Here is a 15,511-nt window from a genome sequence, read left to right as displayed (position 1 = left end):
CAGCATTTTAAATGACTCTTAACAGTTACTATTCTTAGAATCTTCCCCTACCCCAAAATATATGTATGTATCTGTCTAAAACATGATCAAGACAATAAAATCAAGTTTTTTTCCTTTAATAAGGCAAGTATCTAATTTTTTGAAGAAAAATTTATTACTGACTTTCCTTGAAGAACCAGTTAGAATAATATGCTCTGCTAAGACATTATAGGACTTTTTAAAACTTTATGTTCTGCACATCAGAATATAAAGTTCTGATGATCTCAAAAGAGAATGGTAGACAATAGAGTATCTAGGAAATAATTAGAGCTAAGTAATCTGACAAATTGGATATTGAAAAATAAAGAATTATCTACTTTACAATCCAAATGAATTGTCATATCAAAGATTGGTGCTTAATATAGGTTTCAGATATACCTAGGAATATCAAAACACATTTGTTTGAATCAGTTAAGGTCCTTTGCAAGTGGTCAAAGCCAAGAGATTTTGGGTAGATGAAGCACTAGCAATTATTGGAAGGATTTGGGGAAGTATGAAAGCTATCTAGCCAGGCTCTGGGAGGAAAAGCCAGCTACTGTAGGTGGAGGCCACTGGTGATGAGCCAGCTCAAGCCATTTTCTTGTCCCCGGGTACCTTTATTTATGATTTAAATTCCATGGGAGGAGATTTTGATTATTCTACAATGGGTTATCCTACAAAGTGGGCTGGTGAGAGTGAGGTACTTCATTCACAGTCATTTCGGTACTGTGTGGGTGGGCATTTCTCAAGGTTATTCAGAGAATTATTACATTTGGGAGAGATGCTAAACAGCTCAACAGAACAAGTGCCTTCTCCATTGTTATTCCTTAAATTAGAATAATCAAGGGTAGTGAATGAAGTAAACTTCAATAAATTAATCAATGATAGTTTGATCTTAGTAAGGATGAATTACTCCAGAAAACTGAATGCCCTTTATTTCTGATAGATGGTGTTCTGTGGGGTCACTGTACTTAGGAAAGCATATATCATCTGGGCAGTATCATTGTTTTATGATCAAATAAAGAACCATGCCTTATTTTCTTTGTTTCGTATTTTATTTAGTATCGATGTATTTTATTTTGATTTGATTTTTGTATTGTAACCTGAATTAACATTTGATTTGCTTTCAGCTCAGCAATGACTTTTGGCTTTTTGTTTCACCTTTAGTTTGTGAACCTTGCACTGAACCTATTCCACTATGTTCTGATGGGGAATTTTTAACGGTGAATCTTAATACCACACATGTCTGTTGTCCTCAGTATTACTGTGGTGAGTGTATTGAAATTAGTTAAAAATATTTTAATGTGTCTAAGAAATGACCAGAAATATTTATGTGTTTAAGAAGCCCAGTGGCTCTTAGGTGCACTGTTACAGCAGACCCTTTATCAGGGTTTTGCACTTGAGGAGCTGTGCTAGCACTGCTATATTACTTACAAGACACTTGTTCTATCTACAACTTCACATGGTGAGGCAGCACTTGGGAGATGAATCTATGACCTGCATCAGTAAACAAGAGGGTAGGTAATAAGATTCAGCAATTACATAAAATTAATCTTTACCCATGTGGTTTCTCCTTCTAGTCTGTGAAACAAATCTTTGTCCTCCACCACTGCTCAACTGTGCAGAAGATATGAATCTTGTCAAAGAAAATGTATCTGGGCAATGTTGTCCAACATGGCGTTGTGGTAACTAATTTCATACTTAACAGCTTTATTATAATAAGCTGATATATTTTGATCAATGTAAATATGTCGATTTTTGCCTTTTAGAGTGTAACTGTGAGAACCTTATAATGCCAACTTGTGAAGTGGTAAGAACACATATTTAGAATGTTTATTATTCAAATTTACTCTTCCTTTGTCTCCTTCATTTCTGAATTCTTCAGAGTTAATGGAAATATCTTCATTAAATTGTACTGAAGTAGATTCAATTAATGTGCTCTTTTATTACAGAAGTCAACCTTTTATATTTTATGTGAGACAGGAAAATGCAACCCATGATTTTTTTAAACTAGTGACTAAATCTACTAACATTGTACTTACTGAAGGTCACTGGTTTTTAAATGAAGCAAAATATGGAAAAATATTATTTGAAAACTGAAAGGTATTTCAAATCTCAAATGTCATAGAAATACTATTTATAATGGCCCAAAGTAGAGATAGCTGAAGGTGATTTTACTACTGACTTTAAAGGAGAAAGATGCTTACTTATATGGGAGTAAAAAAATACCATTATATTTGATATAATACCAAGTATTGGTAGAATAATCAAGTGGATAATTCCTATAGGTGGGTACTATTGAGAATAAAGGTGTAACTAAATATGTGGATAAGATCTCAAAAGAAATATGCATAGACTATGAAATAGGGAAGAATAGAAAACTTAAAGCTAAGCTTGAAAGAAGGGAATGAGCACTGTGGCTTTAATTATTAAAAAAACAGGTGTATAATTATTTAAAAGAGTTAGGACTAGCCAAATTTTTCCTTATTTCATCTTTGGATTAGCTTAGGCACTGGCAAATTTTTTTTAATTCCACTGGGAATTTATCTTATTTATCTAATTTATCTTGTTTTCAATAACATTGGAATGATGTCTTTTTGACTAAAGTCATAAAATTACCAAATGAATTAATGCTAATAAAACTAAAATGTATAAGGCGCTATAAAAAGTAAGATATTAGCTTATGGGAAATGCCTTTTATATGTTATTATGAATTCATTTGAATAATTTTCTTATGTAAAGAATAAAATTCACTTTATTTCTAATGTGATATGAAAATTAAAGGAACCCAGGAAAGTTTTATATTTAAAATGTCATTCTCAAAGATTTAAGTCTGGATTGATCAAATTATGTTAAATGCATGTACAAATATGGCATAATGAATCCCACTATTATGCATAATTATAATGTACTAATAGAAAAATTTAGGTCTGGTCCTGGGTATTCCTTACAGGGCAAAGTATGAGAATCTGTCATGATAACATTTACTAACAATCGAAAATTATATACTACTTTCTGTGTGTCAGCCTATTTCTAAGCTCTTTAAGTACATTGACCCATTTATTTCTCTCAATAATACTAGGTGGCAAGCAATATTTTATCTCTCTTTTACAATAAGGAAAGTGAGGTGCACATTGGTTAAGTAACATGCCGTAGCTCACACAGCTAGTGAACAGCAGAGCCAGGATTGGCAGAACAGGGTTACAGTCCTGTTCACAAGTCCATGCTATTATCTGCTACACTACACCCTTCTGTTGCTGCTCTGTCTGCCATAGCAGCCTTGTTTGGATGCAGACTGCAGAGCTCTGGACCACCTCTATAGAGATCACAAACATTTCCACACAGCAATGCTTCCAGGGTGTCAAGCACTCTTTTAGCTCCAGCTGCCCTCTAGAAGTTCAGAATCAAACAATGTAATTTTAAAGTTATGACAGACCACAAAGATCATCTTATCCACCTTCTCTCCCTTAATAGTAATAAAGCTTAAAGAGACCCACCCCCATGGGTTACTAATAAAATGACCACTAGGTTAACCTAAGCATAATCACTAAAATATCTTGTCAAACACCTGTTGTGTGTTTAGCTGTGTGGTAAGACATCTATTAGATGTTATAATGAATGTGTATTTTAACAATTGTCATAATAAGCTATATAAGTCACATAATAATAATAATTTCTTTCTAATAGGGAGAATTTACTGCAATAGATCATAACTTTCAGAGTGACTGTGGATGTTTTCAGTATCTCTGTGGTAACTACTTGTTAAAATAACTTTTAAATAATAGATGAATATTATTTAAATAGATGAATATTATTTAAAATGATCTTCTTTGAGAGAGATACATATTAAACCAATCACCAATATTTAAGTAAAAAAAGTACTATTAATTTTCTTTTGAAATATCTCAAAATGTTCTGAGAACTTGGTAATAAGAAAGAAAAACTTTTTTTTCCAAAGCTTTCACAGGATTTTAAAGTTGATATCAGTTTATATTTAATTTTTAAAAACAGACAATATCTAATTGTGTGAGGTTTTTTTCCCTTGGTTGTATATGATTGATGTCAACGTTGTAAAGCATAAGTAAACTTGATTTTTCTATGAAATAAAGAGTGTTCATATTAAGTAGTAGCAGGATAATAGGAAGTAAAACTTTTGCTCAATGGCTTGAAATTCTTGTATTTTTTATATTAGAGAAAGCTTATGTTCAGAGTTGGAGAAGCACAAAGCTGTGCTAAGTATATCATATAAGCTGTGCTGAGTATATCATATTCCAGCTCACCCTAATTTTTACCACTTTTAAAGCCACAGTAGTGCATTAAATTAGCTCTCTCCCTCAGGAAATATGATCTATATGACTATTTATATTGTAACACTAAAAACTGAATAACTGCTCTCAAATAACCATTAAAAATCACAAACACTGCAGAATCCCAACTTCATGAATTAGATGTAGCCTCTGTCCGCATCCATGTCCATCAGTGGTTGTGCTGTGTCCTAAAGAGAAAGCAGCAAGTAGCTTGCCCCTCACTGGGATCTTATATTTCTGAAACCCATACAAAATATAGATTTTGAAGGAAGTTAAAGCAACTGATTTTATAGAGCAAATGTAATTGAATTATAAGGGATGAATGTGCTATATTCATTATTAATTAATACTCTAGGGTTATTACCAATGTGTAAGAATCTTACTTGATTTTGAAAAAAACTGGCATATCGCATGAAAACATAGGCTTAAATGTAAGTTTATTTGATTGATTAATATAAGATAACATTTTATTTTTGTATTATTTTTTGTACTTTAGAAAAGGATGACGTGTGTGTATTTCAAGAAGCATCAGTGTTGAACCCTGGACAATCTTTGATAAAGTATTTTAAAGGGGACTTTTGTTATAAAATTGAGTGTCTGGAAGAAAAAGATAACCACACTGGGTTTCACACTTTGAATTTTACGATGGTGAACTGTTCAAAAGAATGTGATATTGTAAGTATTCTTTATGAGTCATTCTGATAAGAGTTAATGAATCTAAAATTGGCAGCTGCAGAATTCGAACTAGTGAATACTCCATGAGTTAAAAATGTACTCTTGAATGTTCTTTAACTGTCTATAAATGTAATAACACACTCATTTAAAGCAGATTTCCACTTTCCTATGTATGACCTTGAGCTTCAGGAGTCTTATTATCTGCAGCTTGCCAGCTTGCTTGACCTGAGATCACAATTCACTTTCTTGATGAATCTTGGTTGCTAGGTGTAAAGGTTAACATTGACTTCACTTTTAATATGGTTATATAAAACCAATTATTATTTAAAGCTCTTCAAACTCAACCTTAGAAATGCTTATGGCTGTTCTGAGAGAGCATATAATTATGTTGGGAAACAGCTCCAGAACTAATTCAATAAAAGTGTTTGTATTGTTGTGTGCTAACTCAGTGTACTGTCACCATATGCAGCACCAGGTGTACATTGCATCCCCAAGTGATTATGATTGTTGTGGAACCTGCAAAAATGTATCCTGCAAATTTCATATGGAAAATGGAACATCAGTTATATATGAGGTATGCATTCCTTATTTCTTACCTTCTTTAGAAGGCAGATCTTTGTGTTGCTTTTTGAAGATGACATTCTTGAGTTACATAAATCTGAAAAGTGTCACACACCCATAGAGACATACTTCTACATATAACAAACATACAGTGCACTTAACACACTGCACACATTTGCTACATTTTAAAGCATTTGATAATGTCTATTATCAAAAGATAAACATGTTTTATTGTCTTCACTTTTTTTCTCCTAGATGTGGGAAATGGGCTATGGGAAATAATGATTTCTAAACATATAAATGAAAAAGAAAATATTTCTTTGGAACTGATAACTTTTTTATAAACTAGACATTAGTGTTTTCTGAATTAAAATATTTTATCTTCTTTTATGCCAGAACTTATGTATCATTTCCAATTAACATTCACAGAAGACTGGAAGCTACTCACAAATTGAGATAGAATCTAGAGAAAAGAAAGTGGTCAGGTTTATTAACATGTTTTACTGGTCTACATGGCATCTTCAAGTCAGAGTTTAACTATAATTATAAAATTTAGCTTACAAAATAAAGATATAGATCAACTATAGCCCAATACTTGGGTAATAATTACTTCAGCTGACTTTGTTTCTAAATAGGAATTCTGAAACCAGGAACAAAATGTTATATTTATGTATTTGTTAAAAGAATAGGAATAAGTTTTATAATAACCAAAGGTATATGAAATTAGAATCATAGGTCAATAAGCACTGTCATTCAATTTTTTAAAATTTTTTTTCTGATAAGGGAGTAGAAGGAAGAATAAACAAATTTCAAGAAAAGAGGTGTATAAGTAATATGATTTATTTTTTATAATTAGTGAGGAAATGTCAGAGTAAGAACTTTGAGACTTGGCCAGATTAGATTAATTATTTTTTTTAGTAGAAAGTGATACCTATTTTCTGATTTCTTCTCTATTGCCTTATTTCACAATTACATATTTGTTCTATTATGAAACCAAACACAAACACACAAACAAGTATTTTCAATAGTTTTATGTAAATTTGGAGACATTTTCAGATGGAACATTTATTCCACAAGAAGTTCTCTGCATCCTTTTGAAATTGATTCAGTAAGATGGGAAATCGTTTACTTAAGAAAGTAAGCATATAAGGAGAGCAACTAAGAACAGAGCAGGGAGGAAGAGCATGAGAAGATTAACATTAAACAGGGAGGAGAGGTGGGAGGGAAAGGGAGAGAGAAGGGAAATTGCATGGAAATGGAAGGAGACCCTCATTGTTGCACAAAATTACATATAAGAGGAAGTGAGGGGAAAGGGGGGAAAAACACAAGGGAGAGAATTACAGTAGATGGGGTAGAGAGAGAAGATGGGAGGGGAGGGGAGGGGGGATAGTAGAGGATAGGAAAGGCAGCAGAATACAACAGACACTAGTATGGCAGTATGTAAAAATGTGGATGTGTAACTGATGTGATTCTGCAATCTGTATATGGGGTAAAAATGGGAGTTCATAACCCACTTGAATCAAATGTATGAAATATGATATGTCAAGAGCTTTGTAATGTTTTGAACAACTAATAAAAAAAGAAAGTAAGCAGATTTTAATATACACAACAGTAGCTTTCTCTCTCTCTCTCTCTCTCTCTCTCTCTCTCTCTCTTTCTTTCTCTCTCTCTTTTTTAGGAGGGAAATACTTGGCATTATAACTGCAGCACATATGAGTGTGTTAAGACTGAAGAAGGAGCAATGATTCTGAACTACAGTATGGTCTGTCCCCCTTTTAATGAGACCGAATGCAAAATGGTTGGTACTTTGTTATTTGTAAGAAAACTCTGTATTAACTATAATTTAAAAATATCTGAGGTCATACTTATATTGTGGTGTATATTTTATAGTGCATGCTTTATTTTTTCACCTAAATAAAAGTTCTATTTTATTTCCTTAGTTTGCTATTTTAAGTTCTATATGGTGATCCAGATTTGAGTCTCTGAATGGACACTTTGCTATCCCTGGGTTTTCATGTATAGTCAAAAGATTATTGAAAAGTCCTATGCTCAGCAAACCTAGCCCTCCTTGTAATATAGATTCATAATTGAGTTTAGCCATTTTTTTCATAGCCAAATGGCCAGATTCATGATGTCATTCACTTTTTTTTTGGTATGGAGATTGAACCCAGATGCACTTAACCACTGAACCACATATTCGGCTTTTTAAAATTTTTTATTTTGAGACAAAGCAAGTTGGTGAGACTTGCTTTGAACTTGTGATCCTCTTGCCTTGGCCTCCCAAGTTTCTGGGATTAAAGTAGTGTGCCACAGTGCCTGGCTCATTTCACTTTTTAATACATGCTGGCCTACGTGACACTTGCCTTAGGTTCTTTGAGCACAAGCCACTGGAGGACTTAGTATAGCATTGTTGGTTCTTTACCTTTGCCTTTCGAATTATCTATTCTCTCAGAGAAGAGTCTATTGAGAGAATGGATTTCAAAAACTAATATAAATTTTATTCTAAAAGATTTTTTAATGTTTTTTTAAAGAGAGAGAGAGAATTTTTAATATTTATTTTTTAGTTTTCGGCGGACACAACATCTTTGTTTTGTATGTGAGGTTGAGGATGGAACCTGGGCTGCATTCATGCCAGGAGAGCGCGCTACCACTTGAGCCACATCCCCAGCCCGATTTTTTATGTTTTTAATTATTTAGGCAATAATTATCCATAATTAAAAGTGAAATTCATTCAGTTTTATAGAAAAATAACATAGTTCCATTGATTATTTTTCTAAGAAACACCCTTTTACTGCTGATGGCTGGTCAACTAACTTTAACATGGACTGAAGTCACAGAATTAAAGCACTGGAATTAAACTTAGGCATCATGGTATTTCACAGACTCATTTTTAAAGAATAAATTGCTCTTTTATTTGAGTTACAATTAGAAAGTAAGTAAAAACAATTAGTAATTACTATGAGAATTATAAAAGCTAATCAATAAGATTTTGTTAATTGAGCCTTACACAAGAGCCACCATAAGGAATGGGAATTTTATGAATAATAAGATATTAAAGAAAAAGATATGGTATTTAACAATTATATTGATAAACTCAATTTAGTCTAAAAGGGTCGTTTAGATTGGAGGAGTTGAAAAAATATAATAACATCTATTTTTTATCTGTTATTATTTTTCTTTGGTAAAAATATTTTGAAGCGTTTGAAACATTTTTTTAAGAAGCATTTTTTTGCATTATTTTACACATTATTAATGTAGAAATAATATAATTTTAAACAAAATAACTGCTCCTAAGAAATTCTTATTAGAAACAGTTAAATTCCAATAACTTTTCAATAAAGGCTTTGTGATATTTGATTAAAAAAATTGTGAAGAATTAAGTTTCCAATTTCTGGTCTAGGAAGACATATATAAACTGTATTTTTTTTTTACTTTATTCTTTTTCTCTTTTCCTAGAATGAAGGACTTGTAAAGCTTTATAATGAAGGCTGTTGCAAGATCTGTAAGTGAAGACATATTACATGCAATAACTTGATAGATTACTTTTAATTGCTCACTGTGATTGTGGTTTTCTCATAGGATTCGATTCCTATGTTACAGAGGAAAACAGATTTTATAAAGTACATTATTTCAACCACATTATCATGTGGTTGATAACTTTTTAATTTAATCTTTATCTTCTGCAGTTTATATACAATGTTTTTAATTTAGATAAATTTTAATTTTATTGTTAGAAATTTCTTTATTATGGAATCTCCCAAAAGGGATTGCATAGGATTTTAATAGATTTTTAATTTATGAGTGCATCATGGTCAAATTTTCTTGAAACATTCTGAACTATATAAAGTTAAACAGGTAATGGTGAGAATGGCCTTGAGACTGCAGTAAGGACACAAATAGTACAATGTATTCCAGTTGTATTTGAACATGTCTGTGGTTCTATACTTTTGGGAAATATCATTTTAGTGAAGTGTATTTAAATCATACATATAAAAGTTCCCATGATTATATTGATAATAAAGTTATGTGATATATTTTATGTTTGTTTGAATTATAGTGATTTTGTATATTCTAAGGACTAAAATATCCATGCAACTATTTTTCTTTTTTTAAAAAGTGTTTATGAATTTTTGTCAATATAAAAATGGAAGGTCTTAGAAAATTAAGATAGTAATTTAAAAGTTGCTGAGGATGCTTTGAGGAAAAGGGCAAAAGAGTTCAGGTTAATAATGTCATGATGTAGGGCTGGATTCTTAGATACAAATTGTCATGCTTCTCAAATGAAATTTCTGAATTTCACGAAGCGGTAAATCCCATAAATATGTAAGAGTAGTCTTACCTATTCAGAGCTGTACAGTCTTACTGAAGAGACTGTTAAAATGCATTAAAATAATGTTGCAACAGAGCTATAATATACACCCTGGAACATAATAATAATTGAAAATTAGAAACTCTCTTAAATTTTCTGCACAGTATTTATTCCTTATGAAAATTCAATAAAATAGGTTTTAAAATTATCCTGATGTTCAGCTCAGAGAGTTAAGTAACTTGTTCTTATCAAACTTCTGTGACTGAGGAGGTGCTGAACTATATATGACCAAGTTGTATTTGCATGATGTCTGAAAAGCCAAATTCAAAACGCGCATATATATATATATATATATATATATATATATATATATATAAAGCAAATAGTCCAACATAAAATGGATTGATGACTAACTTGTCATTGGATTAATTTCTACGGCAGCTGTGTGACAAAGTACTGCAAAGTGGTGGCTTAAACTAGAGAAATTCATTGCTTCACAGATTTGGAGGCTAGAAGTCCAAAACCAGGATGTTGGCAGGGAGGCTTTCTAATTGGGGCTATGAGGGGAAGGGTCTGTCTCCTTGCATTGTAGATGGCTGTCTCTGTGTTTACATGAGACATGTCTCCTCATGTGACTGTCTCCAAATTTCTTTCTTTAAGGACAGCAGTCATATTAATTAAAGCTCACTAATGATCTCATTTTCACTTGATGACCTCTGTAAAGACCTTGTGTCCAAATGAAGTCACATTCTAAAATTCTAAGGGGCATAGGAATTTGGGGAGGACAAAGATCAGCTGATAAGAGTCACATTGCTTGGACATTGAGGATAGCATAAAATCACTTATGTATTTTTAATTACTGGAGCTCTTAGACACACACTAATTATTTTTTTCTATTCATTAGAAATAGCTATTTTTCATTCAGTGTTTGCTGAATCAAATGAAAACTAATGTGTGTCAAATAGTTATTGTATCATGAGCTCAAGGAATGAAATTTTACTGTAAAATCTGAAGAGGTTTATATCTTATTTCTCTTCTACTTCCTCCATGTCTAAACTCTTAGGGATGAGACACAGGCACAAAGAGAGAGAGGCATGTTATAATATGAGGCCCTGGTTTTTATAATCCTATGTTAGTTATTAGAGAAGTGAGCATGTTTATTTTATATGAGGGCAGACAGGGGAATTGATGTGACTAATCTAATGAACAACCATTTACCTGCCACACATTGACACTCCTAAACCCATTACAGATAAGACCATAGTTAATCTTTTCAGCCTTCTGGGAGGTAAGGATGGTCCCTCTACAGGTGAGAAAATGAAAGTTCACAGAAATTGATCGCCTTAGTAATGGCTTTAGACCTGTCCAATGCCTGGACCCAAGATCTTTCAACTCTACCTGGCTCTTAAAATTTATAGATCAATAATAATCCATATTGGTTTCTCTAATTTGATATGTAAGGAATTATGAAGTAGTTCTGTTTTGGCTTTAGAGAACCTGGTCTGTGGTCTGTGCTTTTGGATGAACAGACTGTGTTGGAGAAATTATGGAGGTTGGATATTATAGCAGATGCTGTTTCACAAAATCAGTCACAGTAAGGTCTCTGAGGAATGAATAGGAAATGTGTCTTAGTACAAACAGACTCTGCTAACAATGAATTAATGCTGTCCCAGTTTCATTTGTTGAATGAATTTATCAAACAGGTTTGTATTGAGCCCCTACATGTGCCAGACACCCTTTTAGGCACTGGGACTATAATAATGAATGAAATAATATCTTCATGGATAGTACATATTACCAAGAAAAGGGGAAAAACAACATTAAATGCACACATATATACTGATGTATAAAGTAGTGATGGGTGGTCTAAAGAAAAATAGCACCAGCCGGGCACAGTGGTGCAATCTGTAATCCCAGTGGCTCTGGAGGTAGAGGTAGGAGAATTGTGAGTTCAAAGCCAGCCTCAGCAAAAGTGATGTGCTAAGGAACTCAGTGAGACCCTGTCTCTAACTAAAAAAATACAAAATAGGGCTGGGGATGTGGCTCAATGGTTGAGAGCCCCTGAGTTGGATACCTGGTACCCTGCCCCCACCCACCCCCCCAAAAGAAAAATAGCACCAAATAGAAGAGATGGAGAATAAGAGTAGTTGGGTTGCTAATTTAAATAGGGGCTTAGAAACTGCATGTTTAATGAGATGTCATTTGAGTAGAGACTGAGTGTCTGTCCTAAGGGAAACATGCAAACAATGAAGAGTTCAAAGCAGAGGAAATAGCAAAGCATGGCTACAACACAGAGTGAAGGAAGGAGAGGGATAGACAAAAGAGGGTAAGGTAAAACTTTTAGGTCATGGTAAAGATGATTTCTTTCTTGCAGGAGATTAGGAGGGCTAATGAAGTAATTACTGATGAAAGCACTTCAAGACACAAAATAATCTGTGCTCTGCCAACAACACTGAGCCTTGGGCCTTGCTGAAGTAGAGCAGTCAGGGAAGAGGAAGGATCAGCATAGGAGACTGATGAGGAGCAAAGTGAATTAAGGAGGATAGAGTGATTGACTGGATCTGATGCTGTTTAGAAGTGATGAGGACTGAGATGTGGCTTTGAATTCAGCAATTTGGAGGTAGTGGGTGATCTTGACAAGGATAGGTTAATTCCAAACAGTCTTAGCTACTCATGTCTCCTTCAACCAGAGTGGTTTAATCTGGGTCTACTTTATATGATAGGATTTCACTTAAGCTTTTATTTCAGATGAAGACTTCGTGACTAAACTCATTTGAAAATTGGTAATATAATTCCATCCTTTTGCAAATAAGGAAACTCACCAGAATGATTCAGTGACTTTCCTAAAGTGGCAGAGAAATTTAGTAACAAGTGAAATGAGAATCCTGGACCTTTCCATCCTGATTCAGGAGTTATATCCACTACCATACAATATTAAAAATACGTTCTTGGTGCATAATCTAGTGACAATCTGTCGTACACAAATGTACCACGAATGATTACAAAATATTTTCACTTAAAATCCTAAAAGATCATCACAAAGCCATAAAATCAAGGATGACTCATCCATTCATTTCAGTATGATTGATAAATAATTCATTGCATTTTTGCATTATTTTATGTTAATATTTGCTAAGATAATGTGGCTTTAAATCTCTTAATTTGTATTTTAAAATTGATGTGTAAATGTGTTTATGCATTATTTATATATATACTTATACATATCATGGCTCATTCCCAAATTAATTTATATGTACACATATAGTACAATATAGGTTCATTTAGCATTATTATATGTGCGAGATAGTTTTGATTTATGATAATGATGCCTATTATAAACCAAGAAGTTTAGAAGTAGAAATAAGTAAGTATAAAGCTAGAAAATCTAAGAATTTATTTAGAAAGTAAAAATAAATATTGGAGTTTTAAATTTTAAATTATTCATTTAGTTAACTAAATTATTGTGTAAGTAAAATTTTAAATATCTTTTAATATTGGAATATATTTTATATAAATATATAAAATTTCAAATTTAAATATACTTATGTTTAATTAAATTAAGAAACAATTTTACATGGCCCTTTTATGAAATGTGTTCTGTATTTTATTAGGCAAACGAGAAGAAAGAATATGCCAGAAAGTGACGATTAAATCAGTCATAAGGAAACAAGACTGTGTAAGCCAAAGCTCTGTAAGTGGAAAATATCATTTGTTACACAAAGAACGTGTGCTTTTCTAGAAGCATATATGTCACTAACCCATAGCAGTAACAAATTTGTATGCCAATAAAAAATGCTAATATACAATGTTCAACTTTAAGAGAATTCCTATATTCAAATATTAAATATTCTCTTTGTGAAGAAGTATGACTTATTCTTAGTATAAATAATCAAGAGCTCTAAAAGATAATTGCAATCCAGAGAGGTAGGAATTAAATCCAAATATATTTGACCACATGTTGTCTTAACTATGCAATTTTACTCAATGAAAATAGTTACAGTCATGTCTGCCCCCTTTCGAATGACTCAATTCAATGTCCTACTTGAGTCATGACATAACGCAAGTGACAAGAGAATGATTAGATTGTGATTAGCATATCCCACACATCCATCTAGATACGTTTGCACACTTGATGCTTTGGGTTTTGTCAGTGTTGCTATTTTGGGCATCATTATGGAAAGGCTCTTGACTTCCATGAGTTTCAATGTTGTATTTTCCACAATTTTTTTTTAACATGCAGGAAATTGAGGGTTAAAGTGATAAGGAAGAAAGCCTTGCTTTCATCTGACTTCTTATGGAACATAATAATAGTCAGTGTTTTTTAATTTTTAAGATAATTTTCTTTATTATATCTCCTTACAGATAAATGTTGCATCATGTGATGGAAAATGCCCATCTGCTACCATATATAACATCAACGTTGAAAGTCACCTAAGATTCTGCAAATGTTGTCGTGAAAATGGAGTAAGAAACTTGACTGTGCCTCTGTATTGCTCAGGAAATGGCACTGAAATTATGTACACTCTCCAGGAACCTATAGACTGCACATGCCAGTGGAATTAAAATCTTGGATTGCAAGAACTCTGTACATCATAATGTCAAATTCAGTTAAATTTTATGACCATTATTTAGGCACTTGGCAGACTTACACTGTTTGACAATAATGTGTTTTTAAGACTACTGGGATTTGATGATTTTATAGTTGGTACAAAATATATACAGCTCCAAGGGCAAAAATCAGATTTATTAGATTTATTGCTTCATTTTAGAGAATCAAATGATCATAAATTGTTCAGTTGAAATGCTATTATGTTTAACTGCAGCACAGCACAAATCTGGAATGGTCCCATTAAATAGAAGGCTATTTTGCAGAATTCCTTCAATTTCACTCACGAGTTTTTTTTTTTTTTTAATTTGCTGTTTTCCAAACCTATACAGATTAAGATATCTTGTAATTTCTACTGTTTAGTTTGATAAATGTGAGCAGTTAAATTGGCAGCTAGATAGCCATAGAGTATTGTGTATTTAGAGACAGATTATAAAGCTATAGGATTTTAGATTACTAAAATGAATATTAGGGATTTTATTGCAAAGTCCTCTCGTTTTGCAGGTGTAACTGATACCTAGAGAAGATTTAAGACTGGTGCAAATTCATTCAGCATAACAACGTGTAGAATTCATGTTAACAGCTGGATTAAGTTCTAGGCCTCTTATTGTATCATATGTTCTTTTATTTTGAACAGCTTAGTAAGGTGTCTAAATCTAGAATCTTTAATTCTTAAGGAGTTTTCATTGGACATAATTAAAAATTTTAAGTTCAATATGTTTATAAAAATGCCACATATACATTAATAGTTATCTCAGTAGTAAGGAGCAGGGAAATAGAGCATCATTTTCTTAATAGAAGAAGGATATCTTTAGCTTTTATTTTTTGTACCATTAAAACTACTATTAAAGTTGTTACCAGTTAACATTTAGTTAGATAATTACTGTATCACTGACATCTGATTTTTAAGATGTATTTGCATACTATTGAAACTGAATGCTATTTTGCCATTAATGCTGCTGCTTTGCCAACAAAGAGAGAATTGAAACTAACTGAATGTATTAATAATTTTACAATGGGATGCTACACTTTTTA

At 32.4% G+C, this 15,511-nt stretch overlaps 1 protein-coding gene across 4 annotated transcripts in view; it reads left to right on the top strand.

Moving 5' to 3' along the window:
- The window catches only part of Otogl (otogelin like), a 122,597-nt gene extending 108,164 nt beyond the window's left edge, over positions 1-14,433 (top strand). For all 4 annotated transcript variants that reach the window (XM_077798984.1, XM_026396993.2, XM_077798983.1 and 1 more), the window contains 10 exons: positions 1,186-1,287; positions 1,599-1,703; positions 1,788-1,828; positions 3,706-3,769; positions 4,822-5,000; positions 5,470-5,574; positions 7,240-7,359; positions 9,018-9,063; positions 13,482-13,561; positions 14,233-14,433. In XM_077798984.1, coding sequence (XP_077655110.1) covers positions 1,186-1,287; positions 1,599-1,703; positions 1,788-1,828; positions 3,706-3,769; positions 4,822-5,000; positions 5,470-5,574; positions 7,240-7,359; positions 9,018-9,063; positions 13,482-13,561; positions 14,233-14,433 — 1,043 coding nt within the window. The remainder of the gene's footprint in view (positions 1-1,185; positions 1,288-1,598; positions 1,704-1,787; positions 1,829-3,705; positions 3,770-4,821; positions 5,001-5,469; positions 5,575-7,239; positions 7,360-9,017; positions 9,064-13,481; positions 13,562-14,232) is intronic.
- The last annotated feature ends 1,078 nt before the right edge of the window (positions 14,434-15,511 follow it).

The sequence above is a fragment of the Urocitellus parryii genome, chromosome 5 (assembly GCF_045843805.1).
Source record: "Urocitellus parryii isolate mUroPar1 chromosome 5, mUroPar1.hap1, whole genome shotgun sequence".
NCBI lineage: Eukaryota > Metazoa > Chordata > Mammalia > Rodentia > Sciuridae > Urocitellus > Urocitellus parryii.
This window is presented reverse-complemented; position numbering and strand designations above follow the sequence as displayed.